General features: G+C 40.4%; 3 protein-coding genes across 3 annotated transcripts; 1 reads left to right on the plus strand and 2 right to left on the minus strand.

The window, feature by feature from the left end:
* Window positions 1–11,189: 11,189 nt before the first annotated feature.
* krt98 (keratin 98) lies at window positions 11,190–14,488 on the plus strand. Its single transcript, XM_046405383.1, has 8 exons — window positions 11,190–11,609; window positions 12,202–12,284; window positions 12,432–12,588; window positions 13,227–13,388; window positions 13,507–13,632; window positions 13,902–14,122; window positions 14,230–14,240; window positions 14,346–14,488. The coding sequence occupies exons 1-8, from the start codon at window positions 11,271–11,273 to the stop codon at window positions 14,441–14,443; spliced, it is 1,197 nt and encodes a 398-aa protein (XP_046261339.1). The 5' UTR covers window positions 11,190–11,270; the 3' UTR covers window positions 14,444–14,488.
* A 1,474-nt stretch (window positions 14,489–15,962) lies between these two features.
* On the minus strand, window positions 15,963–18,281 carry LOC124067793 (keratin, type I cytoskeletal 13-like). The gene is made up of 7 exons (XM_046405408.1): window positions 17,773–18,281; window positions 17,421–17,503; window positions 17,169–17,325; window positions 16,876–17,037; window positions 16,658–16,783; window positions 16,292–16,509; window positions 15,963–16,187 (listed from the first exon to the last, which is right to left on the minus strand). Exons 1-7 carry the CDS (start codon window positions 18,217–18,219, stop codon window positions 16,091–16,093), a joined length of 1,290 nt encoding a protein of 429 aa, XP_046261364.1. The 5' UTR covers window positions 18,220–18,281; the 3' UTR covers window positions 15,963–16,090.
* A 4,203-nt stretch (window positions 18,282–22,484) lies between these two features.
* LOC124067788 (keratin, type I cytoskeletal 19-like) lies at window positions 22,485–26,975 on the minus strand. Its single transcript, XM_046405394.1, has 9 exons — window positions 26,505–26,975; window positions 25,498–25,626; window positions 24,849–24,931; window positions 24,445–24,601; window positions 24,090–24,251; window positions 23,851–23,976; window positions 23,418–23,647; window positions 23,297–23,331; window positions 22,485–23,202 (listed from the first exon to the last, which is right to left on the minus strand). The coding sequence occupies exons 1-9, from the start codon at window positions 26,958–26,960 to the stop codon at window positions 23,096–23,098; spliced, it is 1,485 nt and encodes a 494-aa protein (XP_046261350.1). The 5' UTR covers window positions 26,961–26,975; the 3' UTR covers window positions 22,485–23,095.
* Between the last annotated feature and the right edge of the window lie 90 nt (window positions 26,976–27,065).

Below are 27,065 nucleotides of genomic sequence, written 5' to 3' on the forward strand. Positions count from 1 at the left end.
GAGAGCCCCAAGCGATTGTGTAGTTTTTGTGTGGGTGTACGTGCATGCGTGTGTGTGTGTGTGTGTGTGTGTGTGTCTGTGTGTCCTCCTTATCTCAGTGGTGAGCTCTGGCCAATTTCCATGCTCTTGTAGTGTAACATCTGGTGTCAGCTGGGGGGGAGGTGCGGGAGGCACACGGGGGTCACCTCTCAGTCAGAGGGAGAAGTGAATCATGCTTCTTATGTTGGCCCACTGTGTGTATGCATTATATAATCTATAGGGAAAGAGTGGGGATTTTGATCAAAGATACTTGTGGACAAATTAGAGGATTCTTTTCTGGAATGAGAAATAATCCTCTAAATTTAAATGCTTTTTCTGCAAACGACAAACACATTTTCTCCAAGTGAACTCTGCCTTTATTATGGTATAATAAACGGACTTCAGTTAATCACTTATATGACTGAACTGCAGGTTTTTCAGTAAAAATTAACTTTTACGTGTTAGCTTTTTAAGTTCCTGCTGAGAGTTAAAGGAGACGCACTGTCGATACAGAGCTGACCAATGAGCATGTTTACTGCCTACTGACCAAAACCAGCTCTCTGATAACGTTATCTTACAGACCACACTTGTCATGAGTTTTTATTTAATCTATTTAAAAATGGTCCATTTAATATATCACAGTAGAACCTCACTATTGAAAAGATGTTAGTTGTGTTTGCTGTTTGTTACGATGAGCAGTGTATTCAGTCCAATCTGAAACTTCTCTAGACATTGTGAACGAAGCTGGCCCTGCTACACATCAAAGATTTATGAAAGATTCTGTGAGGATAGAACAGAAATGCAGAAATTTTAAAATAACTTATGCTGAACTGTCCCTTTAATGTGTTTTTTGAAATCTGATTTAAAAAAGTTATGTTAACTGCTGTTAACGCCACAGCAAGCTAATAAGGTTGCTGACAAGTATCCTACTGAAGCCTGCAGCTGTCTTTGTTGGTCACTGCAACCTTTGACTTGCAGGTTGTAGTGGTCAGTATAAAGCCAGGGCCAGGAGATAAGAATGGTAAGAAAGCTTACAGGTATATATCCCAAAATGTCAATTCCTGAAATGACCCAGACAACTCAAACAATATGGGTTAATGCAGCATCTTATGTCAAAACAAAAAAACCTTCTTAAGTGGAAATAACTATTATAATAGAATAATTTAAAATAAATTATTACACAATAAGAGTCTAAACAGTCAGATTGGATCTTTAACCCTTACAGTATTTATGCAAAAGTTTTCAGCATGTGTGTTCCAGGTTGGTCTTGATTGGACTTAAAAACAAGTCAAGTTTATTTGTGTAGCATTTAATGGCTGCTATTTAAGGTCTCAGTGGGCCCGTCAGTACCCACATTATGAAAACAGCGACTGAAAAATGAGTCTTCCAAACTAAGACCCTCGCTGAGAACAAGGAAAAAGTTCCCACTAAGAGCTCAGTGGGGAAAATACACAAACCCTCTGGGAGGTTCTGCTAGGTATCTCATGGCTGCAGACTCACGCAGGGTTTGTCTGAATGTTGCATCCAGGTACGTTTTCTGTTTTTGATCTACAACAGAAGACTAAGTACTCTGATCCCAGATCCACAGCATGCCATGGAAATGAATTCATCACAATGTTATGAATACTTTTTGTGCTGAAACATCTTGTACTGTACAGTGCCAATCATAACAGAGAAACAGGGAAATTGCTTTCTGCTTCAGTCATTTGCTGAAAAGTAGCTTTATGTGCAGTAAGACAAAGACAAATGAGTGTCTCACATTAGCAGTATGTCAAAGCAAAGTGGATGAGTTCATGTGTACATGGGCTGGACACTGGAGATGGGTGTTTTCACGAAAACCAACCTTATGACTCATGCACACGGTTGACAGAAATTGCCTCTAAAATCTTGCAAGAAACTCCACCGCTTTTTCTTTTTTGTGTCTTTTTATTTGTAGTATCAAGGCAACCATTTCCAGTTATATTGTAATTACTATGGGTATGAGTAAGACATGTAATGGCTGTGTTCACAGCTTCTCGTGAGAGCTTCAAACCCAGATTAAACTACTTTTTGATATGTAGCTCAGCAGTATTGGGAGCAAAGTCTATGATACTGAATATTTCCTGAAACAAACATTGCCTGTGAGACATCCAGAAACACTGCACCTTGAACACATTATTTGCTTTATCTAATCACTGATTCAGACAATTAAATCCAATACGTCTTTGAAAGCATTCCGTATTACTTTATCTGAATCATAAGGTGTCTTGGCTTGTCTTTCATAGGAATTTTTTACGCAATATGTGAAATATAAACTCCACCCAACCCAAAACCCCCACCTCCACCCTTCAAATCCCTCTGAATACTGAAAGATATGCAGTCAAACTGAAGATACAGATCTCTCGATAAATAGATTCCAGCCTTTAGTGTTTAGCGAGTAACTTTTAGAGGTTGCATGACACTTTTTGCACTTTTGATTTTCTCTATCATAATGCAATTAAAGTTGCACAATGTGTTATCATCGAATGTAACGTTAATCACAACTATGCAGAAAATTTTAAAGAGAAGGAAAATGTGTCAAAAGTAACTTTGAAAAACACTGCTGAAATAGAAAAGAATTTTCACAGTGAACTGGAAAAGAAGGGAGCCTCCTCTATTAACAGTTAAAATGCTTCATTCATGATGCTCTGTTCTGAGTTTCCTTCTTTGAGCTCTAGAGAATAAAGGGATTGTTTCTGTTCTAAAACAACAAGAAGACATGAAGGGAAGTCCACTGTTCTGTTTCTTTTCTTAGGGATACCACCTTAAAGCAACCATAGTCTCAAAACAGCATCAAACCAACCACTGTTTGTTTGCTACATAGCAACCGGCAGAGTGTGTCAGCACCCATGTTTGAATCTCATCCATTGTCTTGAAGTCAGGATGGTCTGGATTCCTGCACCTCTGTGTAGATGAAATCAGTGTCTTCGCCATTGGTTACAACATGCTATGGGAATGACAGCTGGCTGGCGTTCCCATGTCTTTCACAAAGTGGTCACTTCCTCTATGAAAAGTTGGCACATCATGTAATATCAACACATCAATGCACCTTTGTTCTTTGTTTTTAGCACCTTGACGTGTGTCACTGCTGCTGGCACAAGTGGAGCTCATATTTCCACCAACACTATGCAGCTGTCAAATCAACATGTTAAATATTTCACCTAATAGTAAGAGTTGAGACTTTGCCTCATTACTAGTTTGCTTTTTTATCATAAAAAACATTTTTAGCAATGTAGATAGAATATGAGATATACCTACATAAACTTTTGCTCGTCTCAGGTTATTATTACAACAACACACTTATTACCTTAAGCCACCAGATGTTAGGTGCGGAGATTCAGATGCGCATTATTCGTAGAGTACACACAGAGATATATAGTTTGTTCAAAATAACTAAACCATAATTTATTCAAGGTCAAATATACAACATTTATTATGTAGATATCACATCAGAGCACCAGCATCTCAGACCAAACAAAATGCAGGCATCAGTCACTGAGTAAGTTGGGGGAAGAAACAGAGCACTTCAGCACTCAGATCTGAGAGTAAACTTAGGCAGTGCTGATCAAATATGAATCACAGTTTGTCTACTGCATAGCCTATTCTCACTTGAAATGTTCTCAGAATCAGATTTTAACGTACTGTTTAACTTGAAGGTCCCTGAGCATGTGTGAGCCTAGTTTTTTGTGCCGTGTGTCCTGCACCGCTGGCCATTGTCAGTGAAGTGGATTTCACTTCACCTGCTCTCAGATAGTCACGCAGGTGAAGAAGCCAGATGCTGAGGTCCTGGACTGGCATGTTTCCATGTGCAAAGCAGTTGTGAGGACTGTTTGATGTACCACCAAAATCTCTGGAACAACACTGGAGACAGCTTATGGTGTGGACGAATGAATGAATTCATGGACAACAGCCCTGGTGGGCGTTCCTGTCGCCATCATGCAAACTGCACACTCCCTCAAAGCTTGTGACATCTGTGGTATTGTGTTGTGTGATAAAACTGTGCGTTTTATTGTGAACAGTCCAAGCAATAATCATGTTGTTTAATCAATATTTTGATATGGATATGGATTGTCTTGACAGGACAAGTACTCTTTGAGGAAAATAAGTCTTTTGTATGCACTGAAAAGTCTAAAATCTTTTGATTTGTCTTGAGAAAAAACAAGATTTGAATGTTTGTCACTAAACAAACATTCAATGACCTATCAGCTGCTACCTATCAGCACCATAGCAACACATAATGGAAGCCATGCACAGCCTGCAGGTAAGAATCTCAACAATCAATAGGTGATCCATAAGTGTCCTTTAGACTACTAAATCCAAAGACTTACTGTGTCTCTAACAGTGTAGACATACAGCACTGTTCATAAAAGAGGCTAACTTGTACACAGCAGTGGACCAGAACTGACATCTATGACCTTGCATATTTGTGTGGACCAATTATACAGGGTTTGCCTTTATGAGTGTTTGATAGTGTTCTGTGAATCAGTTCCAAAGTTATATGACTTCTCATGAATTTCTAAATCCACTCTGAGTTAATCATTTAAAAGTTAATCATTTAATTCTTTCTCAATAGCCAATCCTTCGACACAATTTTAAAGTACCTTCTGAAATGTCCCACTTACAGACCGATGGATATAATGGTACAAAGCAAGAGCAGCTCTCAGAGTTAGTAACTATGAATCACAGATGTGAGCCTGTACGGAGCAACACAGTCCTGGGAGGCTCCTGTACCACACCCATCCAAAGGCATTATCTCATCCTGCTCAATGATAGAACATCCAGTCAAATGTGTTGAGAGGGGGGATTACCCTTGTGTCTGTGTGTGTGTGTGTGTGCTTCTTAAACATTCAACAAGTTAAACACTCACCTGCGCACTACACACTGAATTAACAGCAGCGTGTCTAGACTCTTCCATTCATCCACTATGGCTTGACTAAACAAAAGTCTGTTGTGTCAACACACTTACCTTTGTCCCTTCCAACAGCACAGTGAAGAAAGCTTGTTCTGTCTACTTTATGTGTAAACTGTTGCTTAAGCTGAAAATTGAAATAACTTCAATGAGAGAGAGAGATAAACAGCGATGCAGGGCGTATATGCTACAGGAAGGTGTCACATATGGTGTCTCATCTTTCATTATATTTGAATATTAAACTGATAATGAAAACAAAACTTATTTGACTTTTAAAATGCTTCAGCAAACATGCTTGTTCTACAGCTGTTTAAATTTCAAGAGAAACTGCCAGAAGTGATAAAAAATGTCAAGTCTCAAACCCACAAAAAGTTCACCAGTCATATAAGAGAAAACAGATGATGTTATGAAGCCTTTAGGTGCTGATAGATCTCTCAGTTGGCTTGACAAATGTAACTGGTGATCACACAGCCACACCCTTCCTGTACAGCAGATGTCTGAGCTGTGGAGGTGAGATTTCCAGCCAAAGTGCACCATCTAGTGATAGTCACTACTCAGTATGGAGATCAAGCACATGTTCTGCGCAGGAGGCACAAGTGAATCATCATGCCACACCCAAAGAAGTCAGGAAAGTTGTGGAACTGCTGACTTACCCAACTTTCTTTCCCTGAAACACAGTTTGACCTCATCAGATGGCCACAGTGTAGACAAGAGACTCAGACCTGACACATTACTGCAATAATAAAACAATGTGATAAAATGTCAGCAGAGGTGAGTACATTTACTCATATACCCAAGTACAAATTTGATGTACTTGTATTTTACTTGAGTGCTTCCATTTTATGCACCCACTCCTGTATTTCTACTGCACAGCATGTTAAGAGTCAAACATTGCACTATTTATTCCACTGCATTTGTTTGGACAGTTTTAGTTACTAGTTACTTTTCAGTGTCTGGTTTTTCAAACCTTTCCTGTCTGGGCTGATTTTAATTTTAAATGTTTGTGATAAACTGAAGGACAAAGTGTTCCTTTATGTGTTTAGATAATCCTCCTCGTTCTGTTAAACAAACTATTTCAAGAGAAATTAGAAACCCCTTTTGGATGAGTTGGAAAATGCATCGTCACAAAGCTGAACCAGGGCTGTTTTTCACTTTTTAGAGATACTGTACATGGTTCTTACAGGAGGGCAACATTACAAACAAATGACAATGGCCTGGAGACTTCTTGCACTGCTGATTTCCTGTAGGTTACAAGATGTTTAAAACACAACTGAATGGCCCCACACAAAGGCAGGTCTAAAGTCCCCCTCTCTCCCTCCTCTCCCCCTCCCGCTGCACACAGGCAGACACAAACTATGTGGCTGCTCAATACACATAACTGCAAATGTACGCACACATGCATGCACAAAGAGCTGCAAACAGCTGCAGAATGTCCCTGTGTGACGTTCTGTGTGAGTTAGTGAAGGCATGTGGACTGAGGAGGCCGAATGCAGTTGTTCTTGTTCTTGCTCTCAGTAGCAGGTTTTCGTCCGCCTTGATCTCACTGCCTGCTGCTCCATTTTAAAAGTGAAAGAACATGGGCGTGGAGAGCTGATGGGAGGTGGTGTGATCGTGCTCGAGCCGGATTGGTCCAAGAGTTGAAGCTTTTTTAGGGGGCTTTATATCTGAGAGTGTTTTTTTTCTTTAGCTCACATAACCTGCATGTTTTTGTTTTTGTTTTTGTTTTTTCATAACAGAACAAAATACCAATTAGTGTGTATCACAGACTACATGACTTGAAGCTCTTAATCGGACTGCTTTCATTGTGACCTGCAAGCACACCTCTGGAATTCAACAAACCTGGCAACAATGTGATTAACACTGAGATTTGTTATTCATTTGTTTTGCATCAGATTGTTTTCAATGTAAAATAAAACTCATTTTTTCTACAACGTTGCAGTGCATCACTGGGCGTGGAGGGTCTGCGCTCTGCATCCTTCATCTTGCATAGAAAACACATTATGTGAGCTTTTTTTAACATATTGTATATTTAGGTCTGTCAGTAATTGTTTATATTTTTGAGTTTATTGGTGTAAAAACTCCTCCTCATTCTCACTACTAATGTATGCATGCTGTTTGTGTTTTTGATATTTAATCAGTGTTTCAATCAGAAATATCAGAAGTTGATTTTTGACAAGTTGGGATGCCAGCAGTGTGTTCATAATGTAATAGTCACCAGTAAAAATTCTCATTAAAGATATCAACAATTATTTTCTTACTGGTGAAAATTAATTGCATATTTCTGCAACTCACAACTAGTCAGCTTTTGCCACCGACATGTGGAAATTCAGATGTAGATAAATGTAATAATCGTTCTTAAGCATGTATAACAACTGTCACCTAAACCGCTTTTGATTCTGACTTCTGATTTGTGTGTAACAAACTGCGCCCCACACAATTCCTTTCATCAATGATTAGCTGAAAATGTTGCCGCATGAAAACTGACCCTGTTGGGAGGAGACGCTTTACTATACCAGACATTCTTCTTAACAAGACAAAAATAACATCAACACTGACTATGCTGATAAGGAAATTTGTCTTGTTGGCGTGGCAGAGAAGACTAGCAGGACCACATTTTTGTCTTGAGTGTTTGAGAGAACAAAAGATCCGTCCTACAATGAGCTCAGGAAGAACCTTGAAAGAATTAAGGTAAAAGTAGTTTTACAGGCCGATCGGGGCTGCTCCTGTGGGCCTGCAAGGATTTGGTGGAACAAATGTGGAACTTGTAAAACCATTTATAATTAAAAGAATTAACATGATGCATACCCCTACAATAAAAAACAAAATGCTTAAATGAGATTTGTGCAGTGTTGTAAATATAAAACCAGACTTGGCCTTGGGTCATCTATAAACGCAGAGAGAACTTGTGTTGACCCAAATCATGCATATAGTGTTACAAGATAGCTGTACAAGATCATTTTCACAGCAGACATTTTGACTAGTAGCAGGAAAACCAGAAGAGTAACTGATGACATTAATCCCTGGTACTGTGCATGCTGTCTTATGGAACACTTAAATCAAACTGAGCCAACATCAATCACCTGGGAAAACATGCTGCTGTCAGATTTACTCTTGAAGCTGAACAAAAAAGTAAGTTTTGCTCCTCTAAATAATGACATTAATTCAGTATTTTTTCTTTGCTACCTGATTTGCCTTTTTGTGGTCAACACTCAACGCATTTTAATTATCACATAAAGCTACAACCTAATCTAAAATTTGAAAAATCTAAAACTTCAAGTCAAAGGCTTCAAACAGCTTCAAACAGTCATGGTCAGACATTAAATCATTTTGTTACCTGCTATCTGTCACTGGAATAAAATGTGTGTCATGTACTTTTAGTTTTCACACTGTGTTATGTTAAAGAAAGCAGACTGACTGACAGCCTGCAGATGTGAACAAAGCCATCAGTCTTCTCCTCATCCCCTTTTTCAGGCCTCACCCTGCTTATCAGTGTGACTGCTGATTGAAGAGGTTGTAAAATGATGACAGAGGAAGCCAGTCAGCTATGCTGTTCACACAAGCAAAAAAAAAAAAACGCAACAAGTTGATCATTTTCTACCCACGCGGAGATATGCATCTGTTGTGAGTCAGCTACAGTGATAATTAGAAAGCAGTGAAACCAGCTGGTACATTTTTAATAAGTTAACGTCAGAACTTATAGAAGCATGCTAGTGTTTACTACAGATTTTTTCACAGTAGTTCAGGTACAGCAGGATTAAAAGGATAGATTGGGTATTTTGAAGTTTTGTTGTACCATAGTCTGTCAAGATAAGGTAAATATTTCAAATATATTGGAATTTTTTTAGGTAAATTTTTAAAATATACTAAAATATGTTTTACTGTTGCCCTTGTCAACAGCAGGACTGTGCTAAGCATCCTACACTGACCCCCATCTGTTGTAGGTCATACACCAACTATGGACAGGGTAGGGTAGTAACATCCATCCATCCATCTTCTTCCGCTTCATCCGGAACCTATATGTATATGTATACCTATATGTAATTTTTTTATATCATGAAACATTTTGTCTTGACATCAAACGTTGTGTTAACTCATGAGAAGAACGTCTGACCCTTTCCGACACAATGCCACATGGACACCACTGCACTCTAAAATCCATTATTTCCTCTGGCCTGCAGTGTGCCACGAAGGATTTTCAGTGCATTGACCAAAGCAGCATGCGCAGCTCAGTGGGCAAACCGCTTAACCAGCTCAAACCCAGTGGCTCACTCTGTGTTGAAAGAACCTATAACAGTACTCCACTTTGTGTTGATCCTGACAGAAGGAAAAATTAACAGTGTTGAGTCAAGACCGAAGATTCAAACAGCAGCAGCTGCTCCAAAACAGCCTTTAATTCCTGGTAGAATCAGCATCACTTCAAAAATGTGCAACACAAGAAAGTCTGTCCAGAATATCTGTGGATTTGCATGAATGGTTTCATTTTTTGATACAAGCTACAATATTTTCAATTTTTAAACTAATCCCAAGGTATTTAGACTGGATTACATCTTTTGTACTCCAATGTATTATATTACTAACTACAAAAATTGTCACGTTGTATTCAGTAACTGACTCCATTTTAAAGTAATCTGACCCAGCCCTGACAATGGATAAGTACCCCTTACAGCCCCGCTTCAGTTTAACGTGGGTCTGTGGTAGTGGTGAGTGCAGTTTCACCAGTGAAACAAGTTTAGTTTATCAGTAACTTGTCTTGTTTGTCTTGTGAAGGAATCCTACACTCAGTGTTTCCTGTTGTATTTAGCAAATCTCAGTGCTTCGTTCGATATCATATGAAATCCTAGAATCACATAATCAGTTAATGTCTTCTTGGCCTGTACTAACAGAAAAACCTGTTCTTTGTGTACCCCCTTAAACAGCTTCAAATCACCTCTGCTGGAACTCACTGCATTTAAAGAAGTCCCGCTTACAAATTACTGTATGTAGTGTTACAGACACTGTCAGACAAGAGGCAGTCATGTGTCTTTGTAACATTAAATGTAAGCCAAAAAAACAACAATGTACATGGCTGATAAGCACATGTAATTTACAGATTTACAGATTCTCTTGATTTCTCCCCTGAGGTGCATGTTCTGAAGATATTATCATACAGAATCACATATAACTTGTAGCGTGTGGTGATATGGGATGCACGTCACGCAATTAGACAAGAGTGACACGATGTGACTGTGAAAGAGGTTCGTTAACATGTCTGCCACTAGAGTAAATCTGTTAACTTCAAAGTTTGGTTTACTATATGCACCGTGTATAAAAATGAGTTGCCCTGTGGTGTTATTTATTTTGAGAAGATTTGAAAATTATCCACAAAAATGGTTGCAAGAAAACCAGAAATGAGAGTGTTAATGAGCACATTTACCCTCGAGAGCAGTATGTCTCACTGTGAGGTGTGTTTTTGTCACCTGTGCTGCTCACTCTAACATGATCTTTGTGTTCAGCTTTGTCTGTTTGACATGAAAGATGAATGTAGATTACACAACATGTTTACATACATCCTTTTTCAATGTGTGACTTTCCACAGCATGAAAGCAAGTTGAATTTAATTCAAAATATTTGATATGTGTTGTGACCAACAGTATAGATACAGTACAATATGTTCTGCTTAGTCCTTTTCGCCTGCCTTTGTAGGTAATAGAAGTAGCTTCCTATAAGTCCATGTTGGCTGGACACTGTGTAACACTTAAATAAAAATATACATTGCTTGAGTAAGAGATTAGATTGTATAATCTTGAGCATTTAGTCTAAACTGATCTGACAAAAATAACCTTGGCTATCTTAGAAATTCCTTGCCCTCAACCTTTGTCCCCACGTTTCACTGAGGTGTAATTGTGACTGGTATGTGCCATTTCTGTCACTTCTGTGAGCGAGTACTTTACAAGCCGGCTTCACATATTCTGCTATAGAAACACGTTATTTGAAACTAACAACCAGCAATAAAGGTTGTCATTACAAATTGCTGGGGGTTCAGGGCTCTGCAAGAAAAAACGAATAGTATTTAAAAAATGTGTTGTGGCTGAGAAAAGATAAAATGTGGAACCACGAGTTCAACCTGAAAAAAGGCAGATGAACCTTCCATCTACCAATCACCACACCCGCGGTGATGGAGAGATTGCATAGATGAGTAGGGGTTAGCCTGTCAGCCGCATTCTCTGTCAACTAGCCCTTCCCCCTGAGACAGCTATATAACCAAGGAGAACCAAAGTGGCTTTAACTGCAGATCAACTCCAGTAATCCTCCCTGGTCCAGATCCAGACTTCCCAGACCTTCCAACATGTCGTTCAGCTCCAGATCCTACAGTCAGAAGACCCTGAGTGTCTATGGTGGAGCAGGTGGCCGCGGCACCCGCATCTCCTCCTCCCAGATGAGCTACGCACCATCCTCTGGAGGCTTCAACCTGTCTGATGGCCTGGACCTCCACGTTGGGGCCAATGAGAAGGCCACCATGCAGAACCTGAACGACCGTCTGGCCTCCTACCTGGAGAAGGTGCGCAACCTGGAGAAGGAGAACGACCGCTTGGACAAGCAGATCAGAGACTGGTACCAGAGCAGGGTTGTCACCACCCACGACTACACTCATTACTTCACCATCATTGACGACCTGAAGGACAAGGTAAGAGAAAGGAGACAGATATGAGTCTGTGCTGCAGGGTTTTCTGTTGGATTCACTGTGAACGTGTGGGAGGGCTATGTATCTATTGGTATGTACTGTATGTGTGACAACTGAGTTAGAGAACTAGAAAACCCACCATTGCCATAGTTCAATAGCACGTCATGTATCAGGAAGCAGATACCACAAACAGAGAGCAGTAACGAGGTAATTATCATGACTGACATGCCTTGCCAGATTCATTCCAACTGTGCGTACTTAGCCAACAGTGTTAAAGTAATAAATACAAAAGGATGTTTTCAGTAGCGCCAGAATAATGCATCAGCAAGCTGAATATATAATATAACATGCACAGATGATTTTATGATTAATTAATATTTAATTAAGTTTTTGTCAACTCTTTAAGCACAATTTTTTAAACAGATCCTTTCCAAATAAGTGGAGCTGAAAATCAATCAATAAATAAATCAGTATGTCAGGTAATATCAGTATCCACGTCTCAAAAATCCTGTATCAGTGGATATGGTGATCCCACACTGTGTGAAACATGAGCTTGACTGAACATTTTCTGACTTATTTGCTTTTTCCTCCACAGATTCGTATCGCCTCTAGGCTCAATGCTAAGACAGTCCTGGACATCGACAATGCAAAATTGGCTGCCGATGATTTCAAAATGAAGTGAGTTCTACATGCTTCTACGTGCTTATGCCCCATTGTCACATTTGTGAAACTTCACATGCACATCAAAGAATGAACTCATGCCTAGCTGACAACTTCTAATGATAAAGATCCACTAAAACTCCTCTGGCATGTTCATCCTCTCAGGTATGAGAACGAGCTAGCCATGAGGATGGCCGTGGAGGCGGACATTGCTGGACTGAAGAAGGTGCTGGATGAGATGAACCTGGCCAGAATGGATCTGGAGAGCCAGTATGAGGCCCTGAAGGACGAGCTCATCATGCTCAAGAGGAATCACCAAGAGGTGAGAGGAAAGAGATGAGGGACAGTGAGTAGCATTTTGATTGGAACCAATCCAAAGTCTGTTGATGGCAGTTTTACAAGCAGCAAAACTGATGAGTTTACATCTGACAACACTCCCTGATACATTTTAACAAGCAGGACAACACCCACTGTGTGTATGCACATAACCTGAAAGTTACCACACTGGTGACTGATCTAACACTGCTCATAATCATCCATCTTTTTTCTCAACACAGCAGCTATTCTCTGTAAGATAAAGTTGTCATCATTCATCAGACCCTTCTATTGTGGCCGAAGCCGGTCCGAATTTGCACACATGACCTCCTCTTAACCTCTGATAACACTGTTCCATGTTCCATGTTAGGTTAATATTTTTATAAACAGGCCTGTCGCCTTCTCTCTTTTCCCAGAGCGGCACCTCTTCCCTTTGCACACTTCCTTGTATTCTTCTCTCCCTCCATTAGCTCATTGCTACTGTTTGTCTCATGCACACGCTCAGACATACTGACCCTGCATCCTCCACACACACACACACACACACACACACAAAGATCAACTCTTGTTTTAATAATCAAAAAATAATAAGTAATAAAGTAATTATTATTGGCTGACTGATGTGTTGTCCTTTAACCCCTGCAGGAGATGGCTCTGCTCAGAAGTCAGATGAGTGGACAGGTCAATGTGGCTGTGGATGCTTCTCCATCCACAGACCTGAACCAGGTTATGTCAGATATCAGGGAACACTATGAGAGCATGATCGGCAAGAACCGCAAGGAACTTGAGGCGTGGTACCAGAACAAGGTGAGAAGTTACAACTGCTTAGAAGGGTTCATTTGCACTTATTTATCTTGTTAGTAGGTCAGTCGTCTTCTATAATTAATGGGTAAAACAAACAATGTTCTTTTTCTGGTATGCTCAGCTTGCAGCAGTTGAGCAGGATGTGATCACACACTCAGAGTCTCTGGTGACGACCCGTACAGAGATTAAAGATCTGAAGAGCACCCTCCAGAGACTTCAGATTGAACTGCAGTCCCATTTAAGCATGGTATGTCAACTAATCCTTACAATAAAGACTGATTATCTCCTGGATTTCACTGTACATATTAACAACACTGTAGTTTTCGGAAATATGTACGTCCACTTCCCTAAGTTAGATAAGAAGACTGAATCCTCTTTCAGAAGTATGCAGAACCACATGATGCTAGTCACGCAATATCAGGCCTTGCAGCAGATCTGAAGTGAAGAACTGACATGTCTGAATTTTAACTGCTGAGTGCCTACTCACCTGACAACTTCTTCCTCCAACCACAACAGAAAAGTTCATTGGAGGGCACCCTGGCAGAGACTCAGGCACGCTACGCTGCACAGCTAGCAAGCCTCCAGAACATGGTCACAAGCCTGGAGTCTCAGTTGTCTCAGCTCCATGCCAACATCGCCAGCAACAAGCAGGAGTACGACATGCTGCTGGACCTGAAGACCAGGCTAGAGTTGGAGATTGCAGAGTACAGGAGGCTGTTGGATGGGGAGGATGACAGGTGAGACCTGACAAAGAGGCAGAAACAGCATTTAAATTAATATTTAAGGAGAATTAAGGAAGGTATGTCCAACACTAATGTTTTCTTCTCTTTCTCTCCATTACCAGTTCAAAACAAGGTAAGCAATTTTTCATATGAAAATGATTCTCATTTTATCATTATATTTGTTTTAAGAAATGCATTGTGATTTACTCACGATTCTTGTTTCATTTCTGTCCCTCAGTGGTCACAAAGGTCATCACAGTGGTGGAGACAGTTGTTGATGGAAAGGTGGTCGAGAGCAGCAAGACTGTTGATGTGGATGTGGATCAGATTGAATGATTAATGAGAAGCAAAAATCAATAAAGATCGTGCAGTTGAATTAAATTTTCTTATGTGTGTGTGTGAATTTCATAATGAATAGAATACAGCATGTTTTTTATTATTGTCCTTCACTGATTAATTATTAATGTCTTTGTTATCTACAAATCTTGAACATATTCATCCATATATTTTCAAAAGCTGCATCAATCAATATGTTTATATTAACAATGTGAGAAAGGGGTCTTACGTAATAACAGACCCTCAGGTTACTCAGTTCTCCACCTTTACGGTACTATTTTTAGCCTTTTCAGCTTATAGATCTTGTTTTATGGCACATTTTATGGTTCCACCTTGCTGTTCTCCCAAAACAAGATGTTTTTTCAGCATACAAGTTCTAATTAACCCATTATCCACTACCTGGCTACCTAAACATACAGCACCAAAAAGCAGAGAAAGGAACACCAAAGTACAGTAACTGCAAAAAATTAGCTGCTGGCTGGTTAAGACGATCTAGAATCTAAAGAGCCAAACATTTCTTCAGGGTTGCTGGAGAAACCAGAGCTAAAAGGCTCAAACGGACTTATAATATTAATGTGTTTCTACGGGATGTCATTATTTGGTAGCCTGTCAGTCTAGGACGTTGTGTCTGTCAGCTAGGGACCCATCATTTGTTTTTCCATAGCCCATAGCGAATTGTTTTCTGGATTCAACGAGCACTATCTGTTATTCATTTCTGAAAATGCATTCATGGACTGCCCCCTAGTGGTCAAACAATGATTGAATTAGCTTTAATAAATGCAACCTGAAGACCTGGAACCCATCCCAGAATCCAGTGGGTGAAAGTAAAGCGGAGATGACTGTCAAATTGCCAGTCAAATTCATGCTCAGGTCCACCTTTGGCTTTGGAGTGCCGAAGGAAGCAGGTTTACACTCAGGATTATTGTTATAAAGCATTAAAGAATTACACTGGCACAATATTTAGTGCCATTCCTAAATATGTGTTTTCAAATGTTTATAAATCTTTAGTTATTGCACAAGAAAATTCTGCTGAGCATGCATGCTCTGCTGCATATCTGTACATTTGTAATGCTGAGCACTGTGTAGCCTCTGGAGCTTAGGTCCTGAACTCACTGGTATCTCAAGGGAAATTGTTGAGGAAAGGGGAGAGCATTATTGCTCAGATTTTCAGTGGCCTTGGGATGTGTAATAGTAACCCTAAATTCACAGACTCATTTTTTCATCTTTTTACATCAAGAACATAAATTGTCTGACCAAGCATTTATGATTTCATTATGAGCAGGTTTTACCCACATAAATAATGTCAAATAATCAGACCCAGGAAACACCTAAAGTAACTCTTGTCAGGATGAAGATGAAATAATAAAAATAATAAACATAATAATATAATATAATATATAATAAAAAAATAAAAAATAAAAAAATGCAATTCTATACAATATTTGGTTTTTGACAAAACAATCCCACCATTATGATATTAATTGGAATTGAGACATAAAATAAAACACACAAGACAAAATTGTATTCAGCAAACTGAGAGCCTTTTATTGCGTTCACATGTGTTTGTGAAGAAAATATAAGGTTCAGTTGTTGTGCTCATGTTCCTCAGGTGTTGCCCCTTGTGCTGAGTTTGCTGCATGAGACAAATTATGAGGTGGTGCTGGAGGACACCACCTTGCCGTCCCTCAGTTCTTGTGTTACCACTATGACCTTGGAAGAAGTAGTGGAAGTTGAACTGCCGATACTGCGGAGCGGGAAAAGAACAATGTGTGCATTAAAAATAAGTATAATCACCATCATGCTTTCATTTACAGGGTTATTTATTAGTTTATGATAAGAGAGACTTACCCAGTCTCTCCGTCAAGCAGCCTCTTGTATTGTGCAATCTCCATCTCAAGCCGTGTCTTGACGTCAAGCAGCAGCTTGTACTCTTGGCTTTGGTTCTCTATGTCAGCACGTAGGGCCATCAGTTGTTCCTCCAGGGCGATTACCTGTGCCTGGAGGCCTTGGAGCTGCAGGGAATACCGTGCCTCTGTGTCCGCTAAGGTGCCTTCCAGGGCTGCTTTCTGGAAAAGACAAGAGAGACAGAGAAGAGAAAGAATTAATAAATTGAACCATAGCATGTGTTTATCAAAATGTATCTCCTTGAGGATGGGGTAGATAGAGGATGTAAAGGTAAAAAAGAATAAAAAATTAACCCAGATTGTCACTTACCATGCTAAGCTGTGACTGTAGCTCGATCTCAAGTCCCTGGAGTGTGCGACGGATCTCAGAGATTTCTGACTTGGATGTTTGGAGAGTTTCGGTACTGACAGCCACCTCCTTGTTCAGCTCCTCTGTCTGCAGTACAACATCAGTGTTATGTATAACTACATATGCTCAAAAGACAGTCTACTCAGTCAATTAACATCACCACCAGGGTCCAGTCTCACCTTTGTTTGGAACCAGTTTTGAAGTTCTTTGTTGTTCTTGGCTGCCACATTCTCATACTGTTCACGGATCTCAGCCATAATGGTGGACAGGTCTTGCTGTGGTTTTGCGTCCACCTCCACGTTGATCTGTCCACTCATCTGGTTTCTCAAAGCTGCCATTTCCTGTTGAATAAGAGGAGTTTGGTAAGAGGCGCATGTTTGTGGAGCTGTTGGAGTAGCCTATACTTTATTCTGCATTCAAGACAATTAGGACATAAGTCCACTCAGATGTCTGCTATGCATTTGCTACACACCTCCTCGTGGTTCTTTTTGAGGAAGATCAGCTCCTCCCTGAGGCCTTCAATCTGCATCTCTAGGTCTGATCTGGCCAGTGTCAGCTCATCCAACAGTCTCTTTAGACCGGCGATATCTGCCTCAACTGATTGACGCATGGCTAGCTCATTTTCATATCTGTGAGACAGTAATACATAAGACATTTGCACATTTTCCATGTGTTGCTTCAGAGTCATTTTGCATTTTTTTTTCCATTTCTTCTTATTAATTACTTTGTTCTGAAGTCATCTGCTGCCAGTTTTGCATTGTCAATGGCCAGATAGACACCTCCGTTGGCACGTGTGGCATCTTGGATCTGTGTGATGATGGAAAATTATACATAATTACCGTAATTATTTCATCAAACTGCAAACATACTCTGTAAACATTAAGTACACTGTCAAGCACTCTTCATGATGACAGTGATGGTCTCTTTCAATTACTATCTACAAAATCATGTATATGCATTGCCACATGGAGTGAGTTTAAGTTCCACTGCATCATTTTGGACATATTCATCCAGTAGTTATTGCAGTGTGACATGCTTTGATGTCTTATTCGGGGATCAAAAGTCATGTGACATACCTTTCCCTGCAGGTCAGCAATGGTGGCCTCGTAAGCTGAGTAGTCACGGGCGGTGGGCGAGGTCTTACTCTCCAAGAACTGGCGGATCTTGAGCTCCAACTCAGCATTGGCCTTCTCCAGTTTGCGCACCTTCTCCAGGTAGGAGGCCAGACGGTCATTCAGGTTCTGCATTGTGGCCTTCTCATTTGCTCCAATATCAATGCATTCACCTGCACCATAGCCTGCACCCCCTCCCACGCTAAAACTATAACTGCCACCTGCAGCACCTCTACTGCTGCCAAAAGAACCGGAGGAAATGGAGATTCTTCCACCACTGCCACCTGCACCATGTACACTTGAAGCATATTCCCTCCGCACCAATCCTCCACCAAGGCTTCCTCCATAGGCTCCACCACCATAGGAGCGCCCAGAAAAACTGCTTGACACGGTTTTAAATGATGCGGCCATTGTGAAGACTGCTCAGGAGGTCTGCCTGCCTAGGAAACGATGAGATGGACTGAGATGCGTAGATCTGCCTCTGTCCCCTTTTTATCCTCCACGAGGCTGCTGCTGCTGCTTCTGGTTGGGTGTGGTCAGACAGGGCTGAAGGGAGGAGCATTTCTTAAAATGATTGCTCTGCCCTACCCATCACATGCACTCTTCAAGTTCATTTTGCGCAATGATGAGAAGGAGAGAGTGGGATCAGACTTAATGCTATTTTGCAATTTACTGAATTCATTCAAGTCTCACCTGCACACCTCTTCACGATGGCTTCATTTTTCCATTCATCCTTACAAAGTAAGGATAAACAGAAAGTATACTGTGAATTGTAAAACAGACAGCCACGCCCGTTACTGTTAGCCTCAGGTTAGTTATCCAGTCAAATCTCTCAGGTTTTCAACTGTGTCAGTGTTTTGACAAGTGATGTGTCTTTGCCATAATTCTTGAGCAAGACTGCCATACCCTGCTGGCCAAACCTGTTACATTACCAAGGCAACAAGCTTTGTATACTCTGTAAATTGAATGAGTATTATTTTTTTTTTACTTGACTCTCAGCCAGCACAATACAAACCAGTGGGAAGAAGATTTAGAGGCTCTGTGAGTCGATACCTGGCCTCATTCAAGACTAGGCACATTGCTGCCCAAATAGCCACCACAGATGTGCCTGCATGCTTTTTATTTTACTTGGCATGGCACTTAGGAATGTGCATCATGCCCAAACAAGAACAATCACCTGCTTGTTTGCTTCTTTGGATTGCACGACAGCATTTCTTCCAAATTTTCCACAAAACGTTTAACATGAAGCAATGGTTGAATAAATTAAAAAACATAGTCATTTAAACATTTACTGGTTGTTTTGTATTCATTTTCATATACTGAAAACTATAAGAACAACGCATGTATTATTCCAGTCATTTTGCTTATAAATCTAACAAAGAGTTGTCTTACCTCTAATGACTACTACAATGCAGCTTTGAGTAATACAAACCAGATGTTTCCTTTCACTGCTGCTTTTTTACTTTGAGGTTGCAAACTCATCTTATGCAAATGCTGTGGTGGTTTTAAATAATGCCAAAGATATAGCTTAGTTTGAAAGTCCATTAATATATGAGTGAGTATATTTTTGTCCCTCTGGAGACAGCATATTCACACCAACACAGCAGCTTCTTGTGTGCACACATTGTAACATTTAGCCCTGCACATTCAAGTTGCACTCCATTAAAAGTTTCACAGCTCCATTTGGTGATACATGCACTCTGTTCTACTGCAGAGAAGAGAAGTGAAAAACCTGCCCTTTTACTCTATAAATATTTGTAGCAAAGCAAATCTACCAGAGCAATACAAAAAGAAGAGTACCATTGTTTCTTGACATTTCAAACATGTAGCTCCCACTCTAAGTACATAAATATGTTCATGTATGCAACGAGACATCCCTGAGATAGAATGCTATGAGGGTGTGGCACTGCTGGAAAGCTGGTTGAGTTGCTCTAAATAAACTTTACTATATATGAGTGTCAGAATTAAAAGAGCTATTGTCAATGATGTCTTAATGTATTAGAGATTTCAAACATGCAACACCCTGAAAAACTTGCTTCACAGTGATAGTCACAGAGTGCATACAGGACTCAGTAAAACTGTAAATCTGCATTTTGTGGACAAAATCTGCAGATTTAACTCTCCTTTTGTGAAATATGATGCAATGTGCAAGTTGCTGAACGAGTTCAGCAGCGAAAAATATGAAATAATAAGATAAAATACTATGTATGAAAATTAAGCAAATTTTTTTATGCTTCTGCACCAGAGGCATAAAAAATAACTCACATAACTCACATACTCACAAGTTAATTATAACAAATGTTCACGCAAATGTCCGACATATCAGATGAAATTATGATGAAAGTGACATTTTATATCTAAAAGGCCAAAGGTCAATTTCAGTGTTCACTGTCACCTAATGTTTAAGTCAAAAGGGCTTTGCAAATCACTTTATTCTGTTTTTATCTATGTTTTACACAATGTCTATAGTTTTGTTTTTTTTGTTTGTTTGTTTTTTTTTGGAATGGGGTTGTAAGGGAAAATGACTCTGTGTGGTCTACCATAGCATTTCAGGAGTTTACACCCACTGTGGTCAGGACTGGTACTTTTCCTTTCCTTGATAAAATGCAAAGACTCACAGGCTGTGGCTTCATCATTGCTGATCTTACAGCTCTTTATACTCTGTCTCAGAACGCAGCAGGTTCACTGCTCATGAAAGCGGTGTGCAACAAACTCTGCCAGTTTAGCGTCACACATATTAAAACACTTCATGTTTCTCTCTCTGTTCTGCATTCCAACAGCAGATCTGATGTCTTTTCAGGCTGCATGTGAGTTGTCATTTTTCACTTCTCCCTCCACTTTATACTTGCATTCAGCTAGTTTTAGGAGGATTGTGCCTGTGACCTGAAGATTACTGCCTGCGGTGCCACTGAGCTGGGTTCTTGAACCCATGCTACTCAAAAGAGCTGCTCACTAGCATTCACATCAGACTGTGGTTGTACATATAAAAGTTAATAAAGTAAAATAATAAGCTTTCCTGTTTTTGCTTCTTGGTTTATGTAAAAGTGCAAGGTGTGGCTGTGGTTTTCATGCAGGAAGCAAAGCATGAATGAGGTGTTCAGCTGAGATACTCCTGTAAACTAGCGTGTTCTTTGTTCACTGGAATAAATGTTTGGCTTTTCATGAGATAAGATTCAAATGTATTCAAAACTCACTGCAGTATATTTGATAGATACCTTGTGTCTAGTGGTTGACAGTATGCTAAGCAGTGAACGGTGTGCAGGAGCTCTACTTGGAAGTGCAGGACTTTTGCCAAAAACCATATCAGTTATGGCAATAAGCCATTTTGTCGCATTTACTGTCTAACACCCCCCACTTTTCATGTAAATGGGAATACTTTCTCAGAATGCAAAATCCATTCAGATCTCAGTATGAAGTGCCTTGCTGACATAACTAACCCCAACCTGGGAGGGAAGAGTGTGTTTGAAATGTGCTGTGACTTGAAGCATAGTTTGCAGTTTTACCTGGGTGTGTAACTCTCACGTACGGGCCAACACGAAACAATATCTGACTCTCATTTATCTCATGTGGGAGAGAGCTGCCATGACTCACTGCAACATCAAGTGATTTTTTTTTAAAAATAATGATCCTCTTTGTGTTTGCTTTGTTTCAGGCTCAGACTGGTTTCTGCTGCTATGCCCTGCAGGTATGAACCACACCCTTTACGGGCAGCCTTCACAGAAAAATCTAGAAAGTTACAACAGAAACTCCTCAACTCAGAACTGAGCAGAGCAAAGTTCACCTTTTCTGTTATTAACAAGATATGAAAGTTACCAGTATATTAATTCAGCAGCCTCATTTTATTACTGCGAGTCAACTGAACTGAACGAGGAGCCAATGCGCACACAGTTTAAATTGACAATCAAGATACCTGAGGTCAGCTCAGGGAGAACCTTTCCTTCAGCAGGAAAAAGGACATGCAGGGAACCCTTCATGACAGCATTTTACTTTCACCATCTGGCAAGTTTGACACCAGGAGGGTGAATTCAACATTATGATTTCAGTTTAAAATAGGACTTTCTCCATGTTAGGTGTGAGTTACAAGCATCCATCAATGACACACACTGTTTTCTCAATTTCGTCTTGTCTAATTGTGCAGTATACCTAAGATTGCAAGGTCTAGACAGTGAGTCAAATGAATACGGTCTCATTCTGTCAGGGCCACGAATTACATTTAATAACACTGAAGATGACTAGCAAAAATGTGTTCATAGACTGCAGCACAAGAAGGGAAGGGAGTGTCTTGTGAATTTAGTCATTTTAGGTGAATAGGCAGGTGAATCACTGTTGATTGGATGACTGGAGGTCTCAAGTCTCCACTTGATAAGACTCCACCCAAAGAAGCCACTGGAGACTCGAGGAAGACTGTAAATCAAATCTGTAGTTGTATAGAGGGAAAAAAAACTTTTCTTCTCTGTGAGAAAACCATAATCAGTGTCAGATCATTGTTTTGTACAACAAGTGCCTTATTATTACTGTCCTGTGACTGAGTTAAAACAGTTGTTTCTCAATGATCTCGTGCAGACACGCCTTCAGCAAAGTTATACAATCCACCAAAGCAAAGCTGAGTCTAAGGCCACAGTGACACCTGGTGGTCGTTAATGAAATTGCATCCTACACACAACAAAACACTTGTAATCAGTGCCAGAATTTGCTTTATTTTTGTGTATTGTTACGATTTTCGCTGAAACATCCACACAGGAAATATATAGGAGACGCCAACATCGAGCATGAGTATTGTCAACTTTTTAGCATTTCTTTGTATGATAAAAACTGGCTTGAATTTTGACCCCTTCATACTTCCTGTTATTTTTACAGACAAAATTTGATGTGAAATAATGTCTTTGGTGGCTGGGTTATGCTGTGATTGAGTTTTGCCAATAAAAAAAAATCCAAGTTCAAACTATAATCCACCTATATGAATTGTAATACACAGAAGTAATTAACAATACACATCTTTATCTTTGCATTCTGACTTTTAATCATATTTCTGTCTGTCTGGACAGAGCGAGCACCCATTGTGGGAAGACTGTCACATGCTGCAACCTTGCTAGATATTTGCAATCATAAGAAAAGAAAGAAAAAGTCAAGGTAATCCCTGTTTAAAAAAGTGATTTGTCACCTGGCTGAAGCTAAGAGCTGACTCTAAATTATTTATTAAGCACACATAATTAGTGAATTAAGACCATTCATGGGCCAAATCAATGTGAAAACGTAGGTTTAGTGGCAGCAGAGGTGAGCAGAGGGGTTACTGAATGTCCTCCACTTGGGTGTCAACAACGGTGGACACCACCTTCCCATCAACAATCTCTTCCACGATGGTCTTCACCCTCCTCTCGATGTGGGGTTTAGTCTCTGCACAGGTGGAGAACAGACATAATGGATCATGTGATTACAGCGCTGAGAGCCTAATGTATAACGGCTTTAATGAATGATATGGGATTCTTACCTTGCACTTCCACAACCTTACTGATGACCACAGCCCTATGGAGAGTGGGAACATATTTTTAATGATTTAACTGTCAGCCAACTACTTTGGCTTTAAAGACATTAAGGACTCTGTCTCTCACTTTTTTTCCTCATAATGTTCTCCATCCAGCAGCCTCCTATACTCAGCGATCTCCAGTTCCAGCCTCATCTTGATGTCTAGCAGCAGTTTGTACTCGGCCTGCTGATTCTCGATGGACACTTTCAGCTGCTGCAGCTCCAGCTCCAGGGAGTTGATGGTCATCTGTAGCTGGCTGAGCTGAATACTGTATCGACTCTTCACCTCCTCCACGCTCTGCTGCAGGCACTGAATCTGCAGGACAGACACAAACAATGTTGCATTTCTCAAGTTCTAAAGTTTCAGTTTTTGTCCTGATACATATCAGGACAAAAACTCTGACGTCAAGAGGAGGGTGAGCCTCCACACCCTGCCTCATGTGACTCCGAGAATGACAGTTGTTCACACTTTGCATCAGCTAACCCTACACAGTGAAAGTCACTTCACCTTTGACCTACCTCTGTGTGGATGCTTTGGCGATTTATCTCCAAACTCTGGTAGGTTCTCTTCAGGTCTGACAGCTCTGTGTGATACGTCTTCACCTCTGTTGTACTTGTAAGGATTTGAGACTGGAGGATTTCCACCTTTACACACGCACAAACACACACACATAATATAATAAATCACAAACGCAAGGTCAAATGTCAATCTGTCATTCACCATAGTTTTTGTTTGGACTCGTTTCGAAATCTCTCACCTTAGATTTGAACCATTTCTCGAGCTCCAGCTTGTTCTTCATCATCACAGACTCATATTGTTCCCTCACTTCTTCCAGGACCTTTGTCAGATCAACAGACTCTGTGCTGTCAACCTCTACATTAACTGTGCCACTCTGCTGGACCCTGGCAAGGCGCATCTCCTGCAACATGAAAGAAGGGGCACGTTTGTTATCTCCTGTCTACACCACCAGATGGCGTCACTGTACTTGAAAACAGAGTAGACACTGAGACATCCTTCTCTTAAATCACTCCGCATCATCAATGTCTTTTTGTTATAAATTTTATTTTAAACAAGACAACAGCAGAATTTCTCTGTAACGTGATGGTTCTCACCTCGTCGTGGTTGGTCTTGATGTATGCCAGCTCCTCTTTCAGACCTTCTATCTGCACCTCCAGGTCACTGATGGTGAGAGTCAAGCTGTCCCGGACCCCTCGGAGACGAGCCACATCTGCCTCCACATTCATATGCATGTTCAGCTCCATCTCATACCTACAGAGGGAAGCCAGGTGTACTTGTGATTAAATCAAAAGAGCAAAAGAAAACAGCAAACATACATCTTCAGTCTCTATGCTTTTCTGATGTTATTCTAATAATATTTGAAAATAAATATATGTTTACAAAACTGCAACATATCATTACAACAACTTCCTCAAATTTGATTGATGTATATCCTAACTTAATTATTGGGGGGTTTGTGTGAGTTTTAGCATTAAGCAACAAAGAATCGTAAACCTACTTCATTTTGAAGTCATCTGCGGCCAGCTGAGCATTGTCAATCTGCAGGTTGATGGTCTGATTCTCGACACATCTCCTATGGATCTAAATGGGGGAAAAAGTCTCTATTTACTCATATGTTCGTTTGCTTGTTTTGCTGGACAGACTGATCAGTAAATTTGTGTGTTGTTTTCACGCACTAAGAGACACCAAAGATGAAAGGGTGCATTTTCCAAGGTGTGTTTTGAATAAAAGCCACTATAGATGATTAAAATGTTGATGTGGAGTTTAGATCCTGGATTTACACAACAGGAAATCCATATCTGTTTCATCAGTGCACTTTTGCTTTGTTCATTTTTGATGCAGTGTCTAGCTGTACAAATGGCCAGATTAACCTGTTTGGGAGCTATTGGATGGTGACTGATCATCATCATCCTCGAAGTCACTGAAAGTCACCCCAAACTGCACCTAAGCTGTAAAGATGTCAGCAACAGAAACATTTGAAATCGATGACTGACTAAGGGAGATGTGTTGCTAACCTCTGTGACCTGATTAACAATTGCGGACATAATAAATCATTAAGAAATGGCTGCCTCCTTCAGTGATCCATCCTTGCTTGCACAAAACACATGCGCTTTCTTGTTTATTGTACTGAAAACAATGTGCAGTACCTTAGCCCGGAGATCAGCGATGGTCGCGAAGAAGCTGGTGAAGTCTTTGGAAACACCAAAAGATTTCTTTTCATAATACTCTTTGATCTGCAGCTCCAGCTTCCTGTTGGCCGCCTCCAGGGAGCGCACCTGCACACACAACCATGGCATCACGCATGACAGGTGATCAATGGGAGATGACAGATGAGGATATTGTAAAAAAAAACACTTAAGTTATAACTCCTGGCTGCTACCTGGATGCAGTTTGAGGTTTGTTTGTTTTATTTTTGCCAATTAGATGTTGAGTTACACTTCCTGTAGCTTGATGTTTAGGAGGTAGTGGATCATATTGTTTGTGACTGTAGGTTGTTTGTTGTCTGTGGTTGCATGTTGGGTGAAGATACATACTCATATGCTGTCATTGTTATTTTAATTAAGTCTACTGACAGCCTCCTGTCTGACGCAATATTCAGATCCTTTACTCAGTGGTGGAAAGTAACTAAGCACATGTACTCAAGTACTGCTCAAAGTACAATTCTGAGGTATTTGTACTTTGCTACAGTATTTTGAACTTCTACTACATACTACAGCATGTGAAATATTTTACATGCTGTAGGGAAGTATACATAAAGTATATATAAGTATAAGTATATATAAAATAATAATACATAAATATTACATCAGTTAATTTTAGCTACACATTTACATACTGCAATATTAAAGTGATGTACACATGAATGCACAAATAACCACAATAAGTAATATACTCTATTACGTTATTGCAATTATTGTGAATCTACCCTTTAAAGATTACCATTTCGGGGTCCATGCGTGCATGTGAGGTACGAGTTAGTGTGTTTTAGGAGAGAGCAGTTTATTGTGGAGAAAACAATTAAAAAGCCCATTAAAAAGTACCACTCTGACGCAGGTTAAAAGTGTGTTTTTCTATAACTGCAAATCTAACAAGGATTCAGAGGATTGTGCAACATTTTATAGGTTTAATCTAAATCATCATCATCATGGCTTACCTTGGCCAGATAGGAGGCCAGACGGTCGTTCAGGTTCTGCATGGTCACCTTCTCATTGTTGATCACTGCACTCTCGGCGTAAGCGTTCAGTGACCCGGAGGAGAGGACCGACTGGGACTGGGAGATGCGGGTCCCGTAGCCTCCTGCGCCCCCGTACACGCTGGGTGCACGAGTTTGGAAGGACCCGGTGGAGATGCGGGTCTGACCAGAACCGATCAGCTGCATCCCGCTCAGGCTTATGCCGCTGGAGCCGGAGATGCTGCGGGTGCTGTAACTGCTGCTCTGACGACCGACAACAGACATGGTGAGAGTTAGAGCTGGACCTGGAGCTGACCTGCAGGGGATGAACAGAGCTGGAGAGTCTCCGAGGAGTGTAGGTGCCAGGGACAGCGAGCATTTTATAGGTGTAACAGGGGAAGACCGGGTCTGGTCCCATGCCACAACAATGTGTGGCATGCAAATAATGTTTTTGAACCTAATAGGTGTGTACAGCAGCATTAGTGATGATCTGCGAAAGACAGGTTGAACATCTAGTTTTGCAACTTGCTGGCTGATACTAAG

This window comes from Scatophagus argus, chromosome 2, assembly GCF_020382885.2.
Source record: "Scatophagus argus isolate fScaArg1 chromosome 2, fScaArg1.pri, whole genome shotgun sequence".
In the NCBI taxonomy this organism is placed as follows: Eukaryota; Metazoa; Chordata; class Actinopteri; family Scatophagidae; genus Scatophagus; species Scatophagus argus.

What these genes read in the sequence shown, in the direction of transcription:
- LOC124067788 (XM_046405394.1), bottom strand. Translation starts at nt 26,960, where the DNA reads ATGCCACACATTGTTGTGGCATGGGACCAGACCCGGTCTTCCCCTGTT. An exon ending in TGGCCTCCTATCTGGCCAAG is followed by an intron (nt 25,627 to 26,504) that starts GTAAGCCATGAT and finishes TTGTGTGTGCAG; the next exon opens with GTGCGCTCCCTGGAGGCGGC. An exon ending in GCAGATGACTTCAAAATGAA is followed by an intron (nt 24,602 to 24,848) that starts GTAGGTTTACGA and finishes TTCCCTCTGTAG; the next exon opens with GTATGAGATGGAGCTGAACA.
- LOC124067793 (XM_046405408.1), bottom strand. Translation starts at nt 18,219, where the DNA reads ATGGCCGCATCATTTAAAACCGTGTCAAGCAGTTTTTCTGGGCGCTCC. An exon ending in TTGCTGACCTGCAGGGAAAG is followed by an intron (nt 17,504 to 17,772) that starts GTATGTCACATG and finishes ATCATCACACAG; the next exon opens with ATCCAAGATGCCACACGTGC. An exon ending in TACAGTCACAGCTTAGCATG is followed by an intron (nt 16,510 to 16,657) that starts GTAAGTGACAAT and finishes TGTCTTTTCCAG; the next exon opens with AAAGCAGCCCTGGAAGGCAC.
- krt98 (XM_046405383.1), top strand. Translation starts at nt 11,271, where the DNA reads ATGTCGTTCAGCTCCAGATCCTACAGTCAGAAGACCCTGAGTGTCTAT. An exon ending in TTGACGACCTGAAGGACAAG is followed by an intron (nt 11,610 to 12,201) that starts GTAAGAGAAAGG and finishes TTTCCTCCACAG; the next exon opens with ATTCGTATCGCCTCTAGGCT. An exon ending in TCAAGAGGAATCACCAAGAG is followed by an intron (nt 12,589 to 13,226) that starts GTGAGAGGAAAG and finishes TAACCCCTGCAG; the next exon opens with GAGATGGCTCTGCTCAGAAG.